This window comes from Rhinoraja longicauda, chromosome 27, assembly GCF_053455715.1.
Source record: "Rhinoraja longicauda isolate Sanriku21f chromosome 27, sRhiLon1.1, whole genome shotgun sequence".
Lineage (NCBI taxonomy): Eukaryota > Metazoa > Chordata > Chondrichthyes > Rajiformes > Arhynchobatidae > Rhinoraja > Rhinoraja longicauda.
In genome coordinates, this window is record NC_135979.1 from 16464882 (window position 1) to 16480256 (window position 15375).

Here is a 15375-nt window from a genome sequence, read left to right on the forward strand (position 1 = left end):
GAAGAATGATCAAGGAAATAAGGAAGAAGGACAACCTTGGTCATTCAGAGGTCATACCTGAAGCCAAGTGTAATGATAATTATTATAGATGTTTGTGGTTATGTTTATACTCCCACAGGTTTGCATCCAGCAGCAGTTAAGTATTGTAAGGAGACAGTGAAATGCAGAATGGATAATGACACGAAAGCAATTGTGAGCTTGTTTTGGTGGAGCTCTTGGTGCAGCTTGATGAAGGGTCAAATAAAACTCGTATGAAATTTATCTAGGACGTACCATGTAGTGCACGCAGTTTATTACAACCTTACACTGTTATAAAATAAATTGTTTCTCCTTTAGAAAATAAATAAATCCATGCCAGCTATCAACTATCTGCATATTTGAAATTTTAGAGTAGGTTAAATGTTTACTAATTCAATTAATTTCCTGGTCTTGACCTGAAATTCCTTCAGCTACGAAAATGCATTTGGCATCTCTAAATTGACAATGCCATATACCATCAATTCAGGTGGATAACCATCTTCTAGCACACGAATGCTTGTTTATCATCCACTTGGTTTGGGTCCCTGAACCTTCTGAGCTATGTCCTGTCCAACAATAGTTGCATCATTGAAACAATCAGCTCAAATCCATGTCAGTTCTGTAACTCATAATTTGAACCACCACCACTAGCACTATGCTTGTGCTAATTGAACTATTTAACTTTTGTTACTTCTTTTCATCAGGTAGTTCATCTCTCCATGGCTCAGTATGGACAATCTTCCATATGCTGGTTGTTGTGCCATTCTTGCAGTGCATTCCACATAAAACAATCTCCCTGGACATTTGTTTTGACCTTTTTTCCCCCATCACCTGTGCTTTTCATATTTCCTTATGAATAGAAGGCCATTCAATCCATCAAGTCTGTGCCAACTGTCAAAGCCATCCTAGCATTCCCTTTCCTCCAACCCAATCCTTTCTGTAACTATTCTCTTACATACGGCCATTAACACTGAAACTTCAGATACTGGAATTCTGAACAAAAAACAAAGTTCTGGAGGAACTCAACGGGTCAGGCAGCATCCTGACTGGGGTGCAATGTACAGACAACGTTTCATCAGACTGACAGAGTAGGGAGGGGTAGAAATCTGGAAAAGATAGGTTGGGCAAAGCCTGGCACGTGATGGGTGGATACAGGTGAGGGTGTGGTGATTGATAGAATGGTCTTAGTGATTGGTAGTGACAAACGCTAGAGGTGAAAAGGAGACAAAAGAATGTTTGAGCTGGAGGGAAAAAAAGAGACCAGGTGGAGGGGATAAAAGGGAAATGGGGGACTAAGATTGGAAGAGTGAGGGGAAAGGGTGACAGGGTGGTGGGAGAAATATGCGCACACTGGGGAGGTGGTGAGTGAGAAGTCGAGAGGGTGAAGATGGGGGGTTGGGTGGGGGGGAGGGGGGGGAGTATAGAACTTGAATTTGTAGAATTCATTGTCTATGGCTTGAGATTATAAGCTGCCCAAGCAGATTAAGAGGTGGTGTTCCTCCAATTTGCGTGTGTCTCGCTCTGGCAGTGGAGGAGCCCGAGGACAAAAAGGTTGGTTTGGGAAGGGAGTTAATATGGTTATCAATTGGCAGTGGGTTTGTAATAGAAATCACTAGATAGTCTGTCTATGATGGAGACAGACGGATGGAAAATAGGGTGAGGTGTAAGTGATAGTCCAAGTGAATCTGTGGGCGGGAGGGGGGGGGGGGGGCAGGGGGGGCAGAGTGGGTTATTAGTAAAGATGATGAAAACAAATAATTCTACACAGGTGTAGAAAGTTTTCCCAAATTCAATTGCCAATGTAGTGGAGAAGGAGTTGGGGGAATGGTGCTGTGGTACATTTGGAACATGGAGCGTTCAAAGTAACTAATGAAAAGACAGGCAGAGCTAGAGTCCATGCGAGTGCCCTTGGCTACATTTTAACTTGCAGAATGTGAGAAGAGTCAAAAGAGAAGATGATGACAAGTTCAACCAGGCAGAGGAGAGTGTTGGTTGAGAGGGACTGGTTGGGTCTCTGTTCAAGGAAGAAGCAGAGGCCGCTGAGTTCTTTCTCTTTGTGGAATGGAAGTGTAAAACGACTATCCATAGCAAAGATGAAGTGATGGTGGCCAAGGAATTGGAAGTTATTGAAGTGGTGAAGACCACGTGAAATATTCTGGATATAGATGGGAATGTGCTGTATGATTTTATGATTCTAAGCCCATGTGGTCACAGGGAGAGCATGCAAACTCCACGGATATATCCTCAGAGATCAGGATTAAATCTGAATCATGGTTTGTGAGAAGGTTGTACTCCCTGCTCTGCCACTTTTCTGCCTTTGTTAGTCATGTCTGTAAGCATCTGAATCCATAATTAGTGAGAGGTGATTCCATTTGTATTGAAGAAATTATGCGTTTATGACTAATGGATCATTTGGACTTCATGTCCATTGATGATTACTTCATTATTTCCTTAACTGTGTGGACTCATTATTCAAACTCTCCATTCGACTCTGGATGGTGTGGTCAGTAAAGAATTAAAACTCCAAAGTAGAGAAACCATGAGCCACAAAACCTGACAGAAGGTCTTAGTAATAGGAGACCAATTAGGCCATTCAGCCCATCAAGTCTACTCCACTATTCACTCATGGCTGATCTATCTCTCCTTCCTAACCCCCATTCTCCTGCCTTCTCCCAATAACCCCTGACACCGGTACAAATCAAGAATCTATCTTTCTCTGCTTTAAAAATATCCATTGACGGCCTCCACAGCCTTCTGTGGCAAAGAATTCCACTTCTTTGGAGTCTCAACTGCATCTCCAACCACTGAGTGACATTTAGTGAAATAGTGGAAGCATTGGAGATCATTTTTCAATGTTCTATAGATTCAGGATCAGTTCCTGTGGATTGGAGGATAGCAAATGTTATCCCACTTTTTAAGAAAGGAGGGAGAGAGAAAACGGGTAATTATAGACCAGTTAGTCTGACATCAGTGGTGAGGAAGATGCTGGAGTCAATTATAAAAGACGAAATTGCTGAGCATTTGGATAGCAGTAACAGGATCATTCCGAGTCAGCATGGATTTACGAAGGGGAAATCATGCTTGACAAATCTACTGGAATTTTTTGAGGATGTAACTAGGAAAATTGACAAGGGAGAGTCAGTGGATGTGGTGTACCTCGACTTTCAGAAAGCCTTCGACAAGGTCCCACATAGGAGATTAGTGGGCAAAATTAGAGCACATGGTATTGGGGGTAGGGTACTGACATGGATAGAAAATTGGTTGACAGACAGAAAGCAAAGAGTGGGGATAAATGGGTCCCTTTCGGAATGGCAGGCAGTGACCAGTGGGGTACCGCAAGGTTCGGTGCTGGGACCCCAGCTATTTACGATATACATTAATGACTTAGATGAAGGGATTAAAAGTACCATTAGCAAATTTGCAGATGATACTAAGCTGGGGGGTAGTGTGAATTGTGAGGAAGATGCAATAAGGAACCAGGGTGACTTGGACAGGTTGTGTGAGTGGGCGGATACATGGCAGATGCAGTTTAATGTAGATAAGTGTGAGGTTATTCACTTTGGAAGTAAGAATAGAAAGGCAGATTATTATCTGAATGGTGTCAAGTTAGGAAGAGGGGATGTTCAACGAGATCTGGGTGTCCTAGTGCATCAGTCACTGAAAGGAAGCATGCAGGTACAGCAGGCAGTGAAGAAAGCCAATGGAATGTTGGCCTTCATAACAAGAGGAGTTGAGTATAGGAGCAAAGAGGTCCTTCTGCAGTTGTACCGGGCCCTGGTGAGACCGCACCTGGAGTACTGTGTGCAGTTTTGGTCTCCAAATTTGAGGAAGGATATTCTTGCTATTGAGGGCGTGCAGCGTAGGTTCACTAGGTTAATTCCCGGAATGGCGGGACTGTCGTATGTTGAAAGGCTGGAGCAATTAGGCTTGTATACACTGGAATTTAGAAGGCTGAGGGGGGATCTTATTGAAACATATAAGATAATTAGGGGATTGGACACATTAGAGGCAGGAAACATGTTCCCAATGTTGGGGGAGTCCAGAACAAGGGGCCACAGTTTAAGAATAAGGGGTAGGCCATTTAGAACAGAGATGAGGAAGAACTTTTTCAGTCAGAGAGTGGTGAAGGTGTGGAATTCTCTGCCTCAGAAGGCAGTAGAGGCCAGCTCGTTGGATGCTTTCAAGAGAGAGCTGGATAGAGCTCTTAAGGATAGCGGAGTGAGGGGGTATGGGGAGAAGGCAGGAACGGGGTACTGATTGAGAGTGATCAGCCATGATCGCATTGAATGGCGATGCTGGCTCGAAGGGCTGAATGGCCTACTCCTGCACCTATTGTCTATTGTCTATTGTCTATTTAACCAGCTGGAGGACATGTTCTATTCCCAACAGAAAAAATATATCAACGTGCCCCAGGGAGGGACAAACCAGCCTCATTTATGTTTGTACTGGAGCTGTGGCCTTCAGTGGTGACACACTGAACAGAATTTAACTAGGTCTTCAATATCTGATTAATCCAGGCCCTTGACCACCACCTTCATGCAGACAATGCCTGGATGCTGAGCTTCACTATATGCTTCACTATACACACTTATACTACCATTTTAAAATTGGCAAATGCACCACTCTGTGGCCACATTTGAGATTTTCTTAGTCTTCTGACAGTGCATGTTGCCTTCTGCTAAAAGATCTGATCTCTTTGCTCACTCTAATTTATTCCACTCCAGCAAGATACAGTTGTACTCCTACTTCGAGGAACATCTTGACAGGTAAGAGACCCTTCTTGAAGAAGGGTCTCGACCCGAAACGTCGGCCATTCCTTCTCTCCAGAGATGCTGCCTGTCCCGCTGAGTTACTCCAGCATTTTATGTCTATCTTCGGTTTAAACCAGCATCTGCAGTTCCTTCCTACACATCTTAGCAGGTTACTTTGACTGTCTCTTCAGCTATCACCAGAAAACTGTCAATACAACTTGCAACAATAACAAATTAGTCTTTGACAACTCAAAAGGCAGACATGGCAGTGGATTTGAAAAGTGTTACTCTATCGTGTAATTCAGATGTGATGAACATCTCGTCATTCATTCCAGTTCCTGTTGCTGGATTGAACTAGTAATTTGTGATCTGTGACACCATTAAAATATTTGTCAACCAGAATCTTCTGATGTTGAACAATCCCAATTGTTAAATAGGTTTGTTTTCAATAAAGTGTTTAGCATAAGACTGGTACTCCCCTGAAAGAGGGCAGGAGCACATGGATGTATCCGCAGAAAAGTTACTACCTCTTAAAAATTGAATCAGAGGTTGGATCATTGTCAAAACTTGGCGATATCTTACAATCCTGTGCATATACATGTGAAGGAACACAGCAGCATTAAATTAATTTTCTGTTCTGTTTTGGTCATGAAATTGATTAAGTTAAATTGTGCATGAATAAAATTATCCTCAGAAATCACAGCTTTCTAAAACAAAGCGTTAGAATCCTATTCTTTAATTTAGCCTATCAACTCAGGCTTCAGTTGCAGACCAACATTGGAAACATGGTGCATTTCAGATTGCACTAAAATAGCAATGAATATTATGCTAATATTTGACCTCTTACTGTTTGTGAAATTGACTATCCAACTGCACTAGTTGAAATTTTAATGGACGCCGAGTGGAAATTAGCTAATTAAAAAATGTGCACACCGATAGTGGATCTATGTGTATGTTGTAACATAGAAATGTTATTGCAACAAAGCACACAAACTGCTTCCAGATTTCCCAGCAATTGATGTGGAAGTAAGGAGTTAGTTATGTTCCACTGTGCCATGTGTGGGTACACAAGTGCCAGGTTGGAAACTGGCAGTAGGATCAGCTTAACACTCTTGACAATCATGGACGTGGAATGAAAGCCAACACTGAATGTTGAAACATGAAAAATGAGTATAATTTCATACTAATAGTGCGATCTTCTGAATTGCTTTTAATCATGCCTATGAATATTAAAAGAATGAGCCAATATAAGGGGGAATAAAAGTATAGGCAATTAAATATTTGATTTTATCGTGGCTCCAATATCAAGACACCACTGTGGTGCTTTTCAATTACCATTACCTGTTTGTCACTTAAAGACTGAAAGTTTTTTTTTTCTTTTCGTACTTCCACTTCCAACCAACAGATGATGATTGATGTGGTACCTGTCTTACCAGATATTCCATTGCCACTTATCCAGCCCAACTACAGACCCCTCCCTTCCATGGATTTTACACCATTATCACCACCCAAAAGGAAAGGTAAGTTTACCGAAATGCAGGCTTGAGTCTTAAATGTTGTTGTGTGAATGAATGGGGAAAAAAGCTGTTCCATTGCCACATAACATTTATTTCTAAGTTCCAGGTAGACTATAGTTTACATTTGCAGGTTATGAGGTTGACTGGAAGAGCATTGAAATTGTCTAGGCTGGAGGGAATAGGCGTAAAGGGGAGTTTAATGCAGTACATGGACGAGTCTGGACTATAGGCAGGCGGTATTATAGAAATGGGAAAAGGTGTTCTTGCTGGCGGAGGTCAGATCCTTTGATCAATAGGATGCCAGGATGAATAGTCGATTACACCCTTGAATGTGACCGAAAAGATGCATAGTCAGAGGAAGGAGCAGAATTAGAAGGAGCAGGAGTGAACAACTTCAAAGTTTCCTCTCTTTAGTTGTCCATCTAAAGGCTTTGAATTGATTAAGCCGTATGATCGAGACACAGAGAGAGCTGACAGTGAGATAGAGCAGTTTAAGCTTTCTTCTGAGACACAGTCAGGGAAAAGTAGTAATTGAAAGGATATTGTCATGATTCGTATATGCATCTATTTAATTTTCTATTTTAAAAACTCAGTGCCCTGAACATTGTGACACTTAGCATTATGAGCATGGATGACCTTTTCTTGGATTTGTGTTAGTTTAGTTGATCTCCACTCAGGAGAGAAGTAGACATATTATAGTTGACCATGATCAGCAAAGTCTGGATGAAATCATTTTAGATAGTTTAAATCTCACCCAAATTGTGGAACAATAATTTCAGAAATCTGTTTGAAATTGAAGAAGGGTGGAATACATCAATCAATAAAATCTTCCTTGTTTATTCCCTCAGAGAAATATGTGCACATGTTTTAATTACTTAATTGATATACTTTGCATTTTGGGATTGATGGTAAGTGAAAGAAGAAACAGCGATAGTAAAGAAATTTACTAGCAATAAAATCAGTTTCTACTGTTTCTTAAAACAGTAAATATACTGAACAACTACAAAGATTATCCTGAGTTAGTGTTATGTTCCAGGTATACTCTAGGTATGTACACCATTCCATTCTGGTGACTTCACTCAATTGAGTTACTTTTCTGGCAAGATTTTGCAGAACCACTGTATGGGAATTGAAGGCTCTCAGGATATGAATGCAGTCTATGAGTGACTGCACTTTGGACAAGCTTGTAGTTCCAGGAAATATCATTTTTTTTGGCTGCATGAAGGGAAATATCTGAATCTTTCCTCTAGTGTAGAATTTGGTTGATCGAATGCATTAGTCAGCAGCAATCTACTGTGATACTGAGATAGCAATAGCAGCAGTAGCCTGGAATGATCCCGAGTCTAAGGAGCTAACCCTGACCCTAACTTGCATGGACAATGTAGTCAAGGCATGAGGTAGTATTTGAAGCTGTAGGATATTGCTAGTCTTGATGAGGATGGAAAATTCAGTTTGATTGTTGACCCTTCGAATATTACAGTTTCACGAGAAACAGGCATGGTAAAACTTGGTAGCTCTCTAAGCTAATAAGAATAATTTCTACATTGACCAGTGAGGTTGAAACTCTCACTGCTCACAGTTTTCACATTGCATTACGCATAATGTTATTAAGCAGAGTTTATGCTGAGGAAAGAAAAAGTGTGAGGGAGAATGAGAATCCTGGTGAAATGTGAGGAGTCAAATGTCCCTATTGGCACCCAAAAATGTGCGCAAAATTGTTCTGCTGAGCAGATCAGGCAGCACTTGTGGAAAGAGAAACAGAGTTAATGTTTCAGGCCAGTCCTGACCCTCTGGGTGAAAGGATAGACAGGGTGAAACGAATCTCGCTGACAAAGTGAGGCCAGTTGCTGATGTCAGGTGAGTAAATGAACAAAAGTTATGAGGTGAGGGTAGTTAGAAAATGAGGGTGAAGACTTAAACATGCAAGCAGTTGATTTTTAATTTAATTTTTCATATGTTGCAAAATCATACAATTAATCCATCTTTTCCATTGTGATGCAGTTTTGTCTATTCTGCCTGGGGAAGATCAGGGATTTACTGGTCGCCGACTTAACTCAAAGATGCAAGTGTACTCTGGATCAAAGACTGCCTATCTCCCAAAGATGATGTCATTATTTGAACAGTGCATTCGAGTTCTTCAAAATAATGTGGACTGTAAGTCGTAAATCATTGTCTGAGATGTGTAAATGTTGCAGTATGGAAAATACAAAAGAGCTGTGCAGTTTATTTCTGATTAAACCACAGTTCCATGCTGATATCCTTTACTTTTAGTTTAGTTTAATTTAGAGATACAGCGCGGAAACAGGCCCTTTCGGCACAACGGGTACATTAACACAATCCTATTCCCACTATAGACAATTTTTGCATTAACCAAGGCAATTAACCTACAAACCTGTACGTCTTTGGAGTGTGGGAGGAAACCCAAGATCTCGGAGAAAACCCATGCAGGTCACGGGGAGAATGGACAAACTCCGTACCGACAGCGCCCGTAGTCGGGATCGAACCCGGGTCTCCGGCGCTGACATTTGACATTCCTCTTTTTCTTATAAAAATTAGATTTAAACATTACTGATCTGGACCAAACATCAACTACTGCATATTTATATTTCACAATAAATATTAAATGGCAATATGAGGGTTTTTATGTGAGCGGTGTTTCTTCTCCTACCTCTCCTGGAGAATTTAGCTCTTTGCTTTATTATGGTTCCTCAGACCTTGGGATCTCCAGTTCCTCACCCAAGTGAATATTGTTAATTTGTAGAGACATGAGACAAGGATGTTGCCAGGACTTGAGAAGTTGAGCAGGCTAGAACTTTATTCCTTGGAGCACAGGAGGATGAAGGGTGATCTTATGAAGATGTATAACATGAGAGGAATAGATAGGGTAAATGCATAACATGAGAGGAATAGATAGGGTAAATGCACAGAGTTTTTTTTAATCCAGTGTAGCGGAATCAAGAACCAGAGGCCATAGAGGGGAAAGATTTAATAGGAATCAGAGGGGCCACCTTTTTGCACAAAGGGTGGTAAGTATATGGAACGAGCTGCCAGAGCAGGCAGGTACTATCACAATGTTTAAGAAACATTTGGGCAAGTACATGCATACAATAGAATTAGAGAGATATGGGCCAAATGCATGCAGGTGGATCTAGTGTAAATGGGGCTTGTTGGTTGACATGGGCAAGTTGGGCCAAAGGGCCTCTTTCCATTCTATGACTGCACACGCTGGAATCTTGAGCAAAAATTGAACTGCTGGAGGACCTCAGCCTGACGGGCAGCACCCATGGAGGGAAATGGACAGATGGCGTTTGGGGTTAGGACCTGAAATATTTACCCTAATGAGTAAATATTAGTAATGAGTTGGCAAATATCGATATGGGAGATTACAGATGGTCAGCAGCTATGTATCGTAATGAATAATGTTTTTTGAATTTCAGCCTCTGATGACCTACTACCCCTAAGTGTCATGGAGCTGTACAGCACGGCAACAGGTCCTTCAGCCTATCTTGTCAATGCTGACTAAGTTGCCATAGTGGGCCAGCCCCATTTTCCTGCATTTGGTCCATAGTCGTGTGAACCTTTTCTATCCATATATCTGTCCAAATGTATTTTACAAATTATAATTGTGTCTGCTTGTGTAGTTTTGTCTGGCAGCTAATTCCAGATGCGGACTACCCTCTGACTGGAAAATGTTGCCCCTGAATAAATATCTCCCATCTCACCAATGTATTAGGATGTGGCTTTGTGGACTCGACTTTTTGCATTTTCCTGAGTTGGCTAGTTAGCATACTGTTTGTACACTCTTTTGGCGAGGGGATGGAGTAGTAAAAAAATATACTACTTGCTTCCATTGGTACAAACCTGCAAAGGATACATATTAAAAATTAATTGTACAAATGCTCCAAAGGGTGGTGAATCTGTGGAATTCATTGCTATAGATGGCTGTGGAGGCCATCGTTGGGTACTTTTAAAGTGGAGATTGATAGTTACCTGATTAGTAAGGGTGTCAAAGGTTATGGGGAGAAGGCAGGAGAATGGGGTTGAGAAGGAAAAATAGATCAGCCATAGTCAAACTGTGGAGCAGACAGTGAGCCGAATGTCTTAATTCTGCTCCTGTGTCTTATGATCAAATAGAGGTAAAATGTAAAATAATGGAATCTACTGACTTTTAGTTTACTAAATTGAGGAATATGCAACATTGGCACTTTAGTACCACTAAATATTTTCCTTCCTACATTTTCTTTGAATTTTATTTAAGTTGCATGACTAAATTTGTTTTAACTCCTTCAAAGTTGTTTATTAATCGTCAAATTATGACAATTGCCATGCTGGGCAATACAGCTGCCAGGTATTCAATGTATACTGTCTTACTAAAGGGAATAGCTAAACAAATATTTAGAATTCCACTTGTTCTTTCTCTTTATTCACCAACTAAAGATATGGCAGTGCAAAGTCCGGCTCATTTTTCTCTCTCTTTATTTTTCTTGTGTGTCATCAGAGCAAGCCAGCAATTCATCATTCATGAGACAAATGGAGGTACAAATGAAATGCTCCAGGCACATCTAAAACTGAGGGACTGTCTTTCACCAGGCCTCAACCTGTTTTTTGAACACTTTATTTTCTTTATTTTTCATATTTTATTTTTTCATATTTCAGATACAGCGCGGAAACAGGCCTTTTCGGCCCACCAAGTCCGCTCCGCCCAGTGATCCCCGCACACTAACACTATCCTACACACACTAGGGACAATTTTTACATATACCCAGTCAATTAACCTACATACCTGTACGTCTTTGGAGTGTGGGAGGAAACCGAAGATCTCGGAGAAAACCCACGCAGGTCACGGGGAGAACGTACAAACTCCTTACAGTACAGCACCCGTAGTCAGGATCAAACCTGAGTCTCCGGCGCTGCATTCGCTGTAAAGCAGCAACTCTACCGCTGCGCTACCGTGCCGCCCATATTTGTGGTCATATTTGTGATCTATATCGATTAATTTCCATGGTAAAGATGATAGTCAAATATACTTGAGTGTTAATGCTCTGACGTGATTCTGGACTGCATATTTGCAGCATCAGGGAAACAAATTAATTCTGCTTTGCAAGATGTCATGATTTATACTATTAGCAATTTTATATCTGGAAAATCCCTATGTGCATCTCCTCATGAGAAGGAGCTGCTTCAGAAAATATTTGTACATATTACATTGTTTTTCGTGATAATTACTGTTTTCTTACAGCTATTCACGAAGTTGGAGGAGTGCCATTTGAAATCTTGGTGCCGGTGCTGGAGCGGTGCACCCCTGATCAGCTCTATCGGATTGAGAACTGCAATCCGGTAAGCCCTTATTCTCAGTTGGCAGGAGTTTCTCAATAATACTACCTTTTTAATGTTTCTCCAATCGATAAACAACATTACTGCTGACTTGGCCATAGAAATAACAAGTTATCCTTCTTCTCATCATAGTCGTAACATTACACCAAGTCCAAGTCCAAGTCAAGTTTATTTGTCACATACGCATAAATGTGCAGTGAAATGAAAGATTACCCACAGTCCAACAACAAGAGCAATAAAAATAAGCAATAACACACACAATCATACAAAAAGAAACATCCATCACAGTGAGTCTCCTCCAGTCACCTCCTCACTGTGATGGAAGGCCAGAATGTATTTTCTCTTCCTTGCCGTCTTCTCTCGCGGTCAGGCTGTTGTAATTGCCACGTTCCAGGCCGCGCCGGATGGTGAAAGGTCCGCAGCGGGCTGACCCAAGCCCCGCGATCCGGGGCGGGTGAAGACGCTGCCGCTATCGCTGCCGCTGCCCGTTGGTAGAAATCATTGATTTTTCAGGAATAAGCCAGCCTCTCAAAACCTTGTTTTAATTTTGCAATTTGAAAGCTGACTTTTTAAAAAAAACTTGATTATTGAGAAAAGGGGCGAGAGGAACATTACATAATTGTTAAGAGATGCGGAGAAGTAACAGTTAAGAGTTGTAGAGAAACCATTTATTGCCTGGCTGGTCAAGATCGGAAATCCACTGCGAGTAATTGTCGCCATCTCATAGACTTTGGCCATTATTGGCAATGTACTCTTTGACCTGAAAGAATTGTTTTGCATTTTAGTGATTTTTGACATCCAATGAAGATATTTGAATTGTCGTTACTGTGGGAATGTAAGGAATGTGACATTCAGTTTATGTGCAGAAATATTATGTAAAAACGTACCTGATAAATCACCAAATAATCTTTTTCAGGAATGGAGTTCTTAATATTTAAGAGGTGAAGCCTTTTTGAATGAACTGCCTTGCTCTTTCTCAATTGGCTAATTCTAAAAATCTGCTGATACATTTAATGAAGGTTTTGGCTACAGTCCATTAATATCTAACGATATGCCCCAAAATCTACGGAATTTGGGAAAATTTAAAATCAATGCAACAATGATCTCAAAAACCTCTGCTTTTCCATCAGGTCCTACGTATAAAAATGTAGCTCCAACAGTTTGCTGAGTACCTTTTCACTGTGCGTAATGTAATTTTCCTGAGTTCCTCCCTTTTGAATCCTGATTTGCAGTTATTTCTGGTGTATAACCTGTTGAACTAAACATATTTCTCAAGCTGCAGCCTAATCAGGGGGCTGTATACTTGTGCCCTAATTATCACTCTGCTAGACTGCACCTGTAGTTCAACAATGGAATCCTGCCTTGATGGAGTTCCCCCAACATTATGTTGAAGAATTCACTTATCTGATTCTTTCCTGGTACAAAATCAGGGAAATCACACATTTCATCTGGGATTTTGAGCTGAAAAATGGGAACTGATTTAACAAAAATATATTAGCTTTGTAGTGTGTTTTTCCATAACTTTATCTAAATTACAGTAATTTGTGTCTTTGAATATCAGAGAATGAATATCATGAGCAAAAATAATGCAAATAATTTGTTTTATTCTACAGATCAATTATAGAAGATTCTCATTATTACTATTACTGCATTGGCATTGAGGCAAAATAATAGGTTTCATACCCAAATGGTTGGTTGTGTCATGATCTGACATGTGAAGAGTTCAGCTTGAAAGATGCTTAGCAACCCAAACCCTTTGTGGAAACCCATGATTTAAAGAGTTATGTAAATTCTGATAAGAGGAGTGTAAAAGGAGGCTATTATGTAAATCTAACCCACCGATTAAACCCCCCCCCGTCCCAGCATTCTGTCGGCTATGGGAACGGATCTGCTGGCCCTGGCCAGGCTGGGATTCCAGAGCCCCATCCACAGAGGATAAATTCAATTGATCGCAAAAGTCCCAATGAGGTCCAGATCAGCGCCACATTTTCGGGGAGCATTTCAAGTACACTCATAATTTTGTCCAGATTGAAGGAGGTGCCAGATCACCAGTTGCTGGAAGATCGGTGGTGGACGTGTACTGTGCACAATTTTGGACCCCTTATTTAAGAAAGTATACACTGGTACTGGATGTAGTCCAAAAGATGTTCACTGGGATAATTCCTAAGATGGGAGGGTTGTCCTGCAATGAACGGCTAAAATTTAGAACAAAGCGGGGTGATCCAATTGAAATGCGTAAGAACCTGAGGGGGCTTGATAGGGTAGATGTTAAGCAATTTCCACCAGGAGGAGCATTTCAAACCAAGGGGCATAGTTACATGATTTGGGAGTGGTCATTTAAGAACGAGATACATAGGATTTACTTCTCTCATGGTGGTGAATCCCTTCAGTATGCTACCTTGGTTAGTTGTGAGGGCAAGATCATTAGGGTATTTAAAGAAGTAGTAGATTAATTTTAGAAAGATCTGGGAATTGAGGCCCATGGGGAACCGGTACAGATAAAGAAATAAGGTGTCAGGCAGATCAGCTGTGATCACATTGAATGTTAGGGCAGGCTTGGGGGGCCAAGTGGCCTAGTCCTGCTCTCATTTTCTCAAATAAACATGGAGCTGCTGCCATTTATTGCTGAACTGCAGTGTAGGTGATTGCTTAATGCATGACAAAATAGTTGGTGTTGCTACATGTTTCACAACTATATCATGACAGGCATGAAATTCCTGTTTTCAGAAGAGCTGCCAAAATGTTAGATAGTCTGAAGTTGGCTTTCAAATGTTACTGTCAGATGTACCTGAGAAGCAGAGTCAGACTATGTTAGGAAATATAGTAGTTGTGTAAAACATTTTTCAACCCTTTTTTTGTCAGTTTTGTTTTTACCGATTTATCGGTTCTCAGCTGGTCCATAAGCATTTCTGCTGTGTTTGTTGGCTGATTTATAGTACTTCTGTGCCATCTTCTGACTATCTATGTCAAGTTTCCTTTTTTCACCAGTGCTTCAGACAGCTATAAATACATTAAAGGGTGAGGTGGAGATTTGTTGCCAAGCTACTTTCCCTTCCTCTGCACTTTAACAGACTAATTTGCATGGAAAGACTTCTTTTTCATCCCAAAGGCATCAAATCTTGTTAAGTACAGTTCTATCTTTATCCTTCATCCTCCAGTACATTATTCAAGTGAACAAGGAGAGCAGAACATTTGGGCAGGGCAAGCCATCCAACTTGATCTTCAAATATCAGTACTTCCAAACAATGATTGCTAGTTAATAGGTAATTGGTGTGTCTTTTTTCTTAATTGTTTTTCTGCTGAGATCAGCTGATATAGATTGAGAATTGATCCTTCCTGTTGTATGAGACTGTTATTGGGGCAGTACATCTATATACAAAAACTCTCGTTTGTTTGTTTGTTTGTTTGTTTGTTCCTGAACTACAGCCAAAACGGTACACGACAGCCTGACAATTTTAGGCCCACTTTACTCACCGTTGTCCCTTTGGTGCTAATGGAAGAAGCTTCATTGAAATCGGTGTTATATTTTTAAAGTTTTCACATTTTAACGTTTAAATCTATCTCCAAGGGAGGGAGGGAAGGCGGTGGGGGGAGGGATGGAGGATAAGGAGGGTTGAGGGGGATGGAGTGGGGGGAGGAGAGGGTGCTGCACCAATGCAGGAGAGGTTTGGGCCCAACGGGTCCACTTGGTCTAGTATTTACTATTTCATTGCACTTCACAGAGTGCGGGCTACAATAAACAAAATAGTTAAATT

General features: G+C 40.9%; 1 protein-coding gene across 2 annotated transcripts in view; it reads left to right on the plus strand.

Moving 5' to 3' along the window:
• eloa (elongin A) overlaps positions 1-15375 on the plus strand; it is a 52019-nt gene that overhangs the window by 25342 nt on the left and 11302 nt on the right. Inside the window, exons 5-8 of one of the 2 annotated variants that reach the window (XM_078423106.1) lie at positions 6175-6289; positions 8288-8440; positions 11526-11623; positions 14779-15083. In XM_078423106.1, coding sequence (XP_078279232.1) covers positions 6175-6289; positions 8288-8440; positions 11526-11623; positions 14779-14880 — 468 coding nt within the window. In that variant the 3' untranslated portion in view covers positions 14881-15083. Of the gene's footprint in view, positions 1-6174; positions 6290-8287; positions 8441-11525; positions 11624-14778; positions 15084-15375 lie in introns of those variants that run through there. The other variant, XM_078423105.1, reaches the window with a different exon arrangement.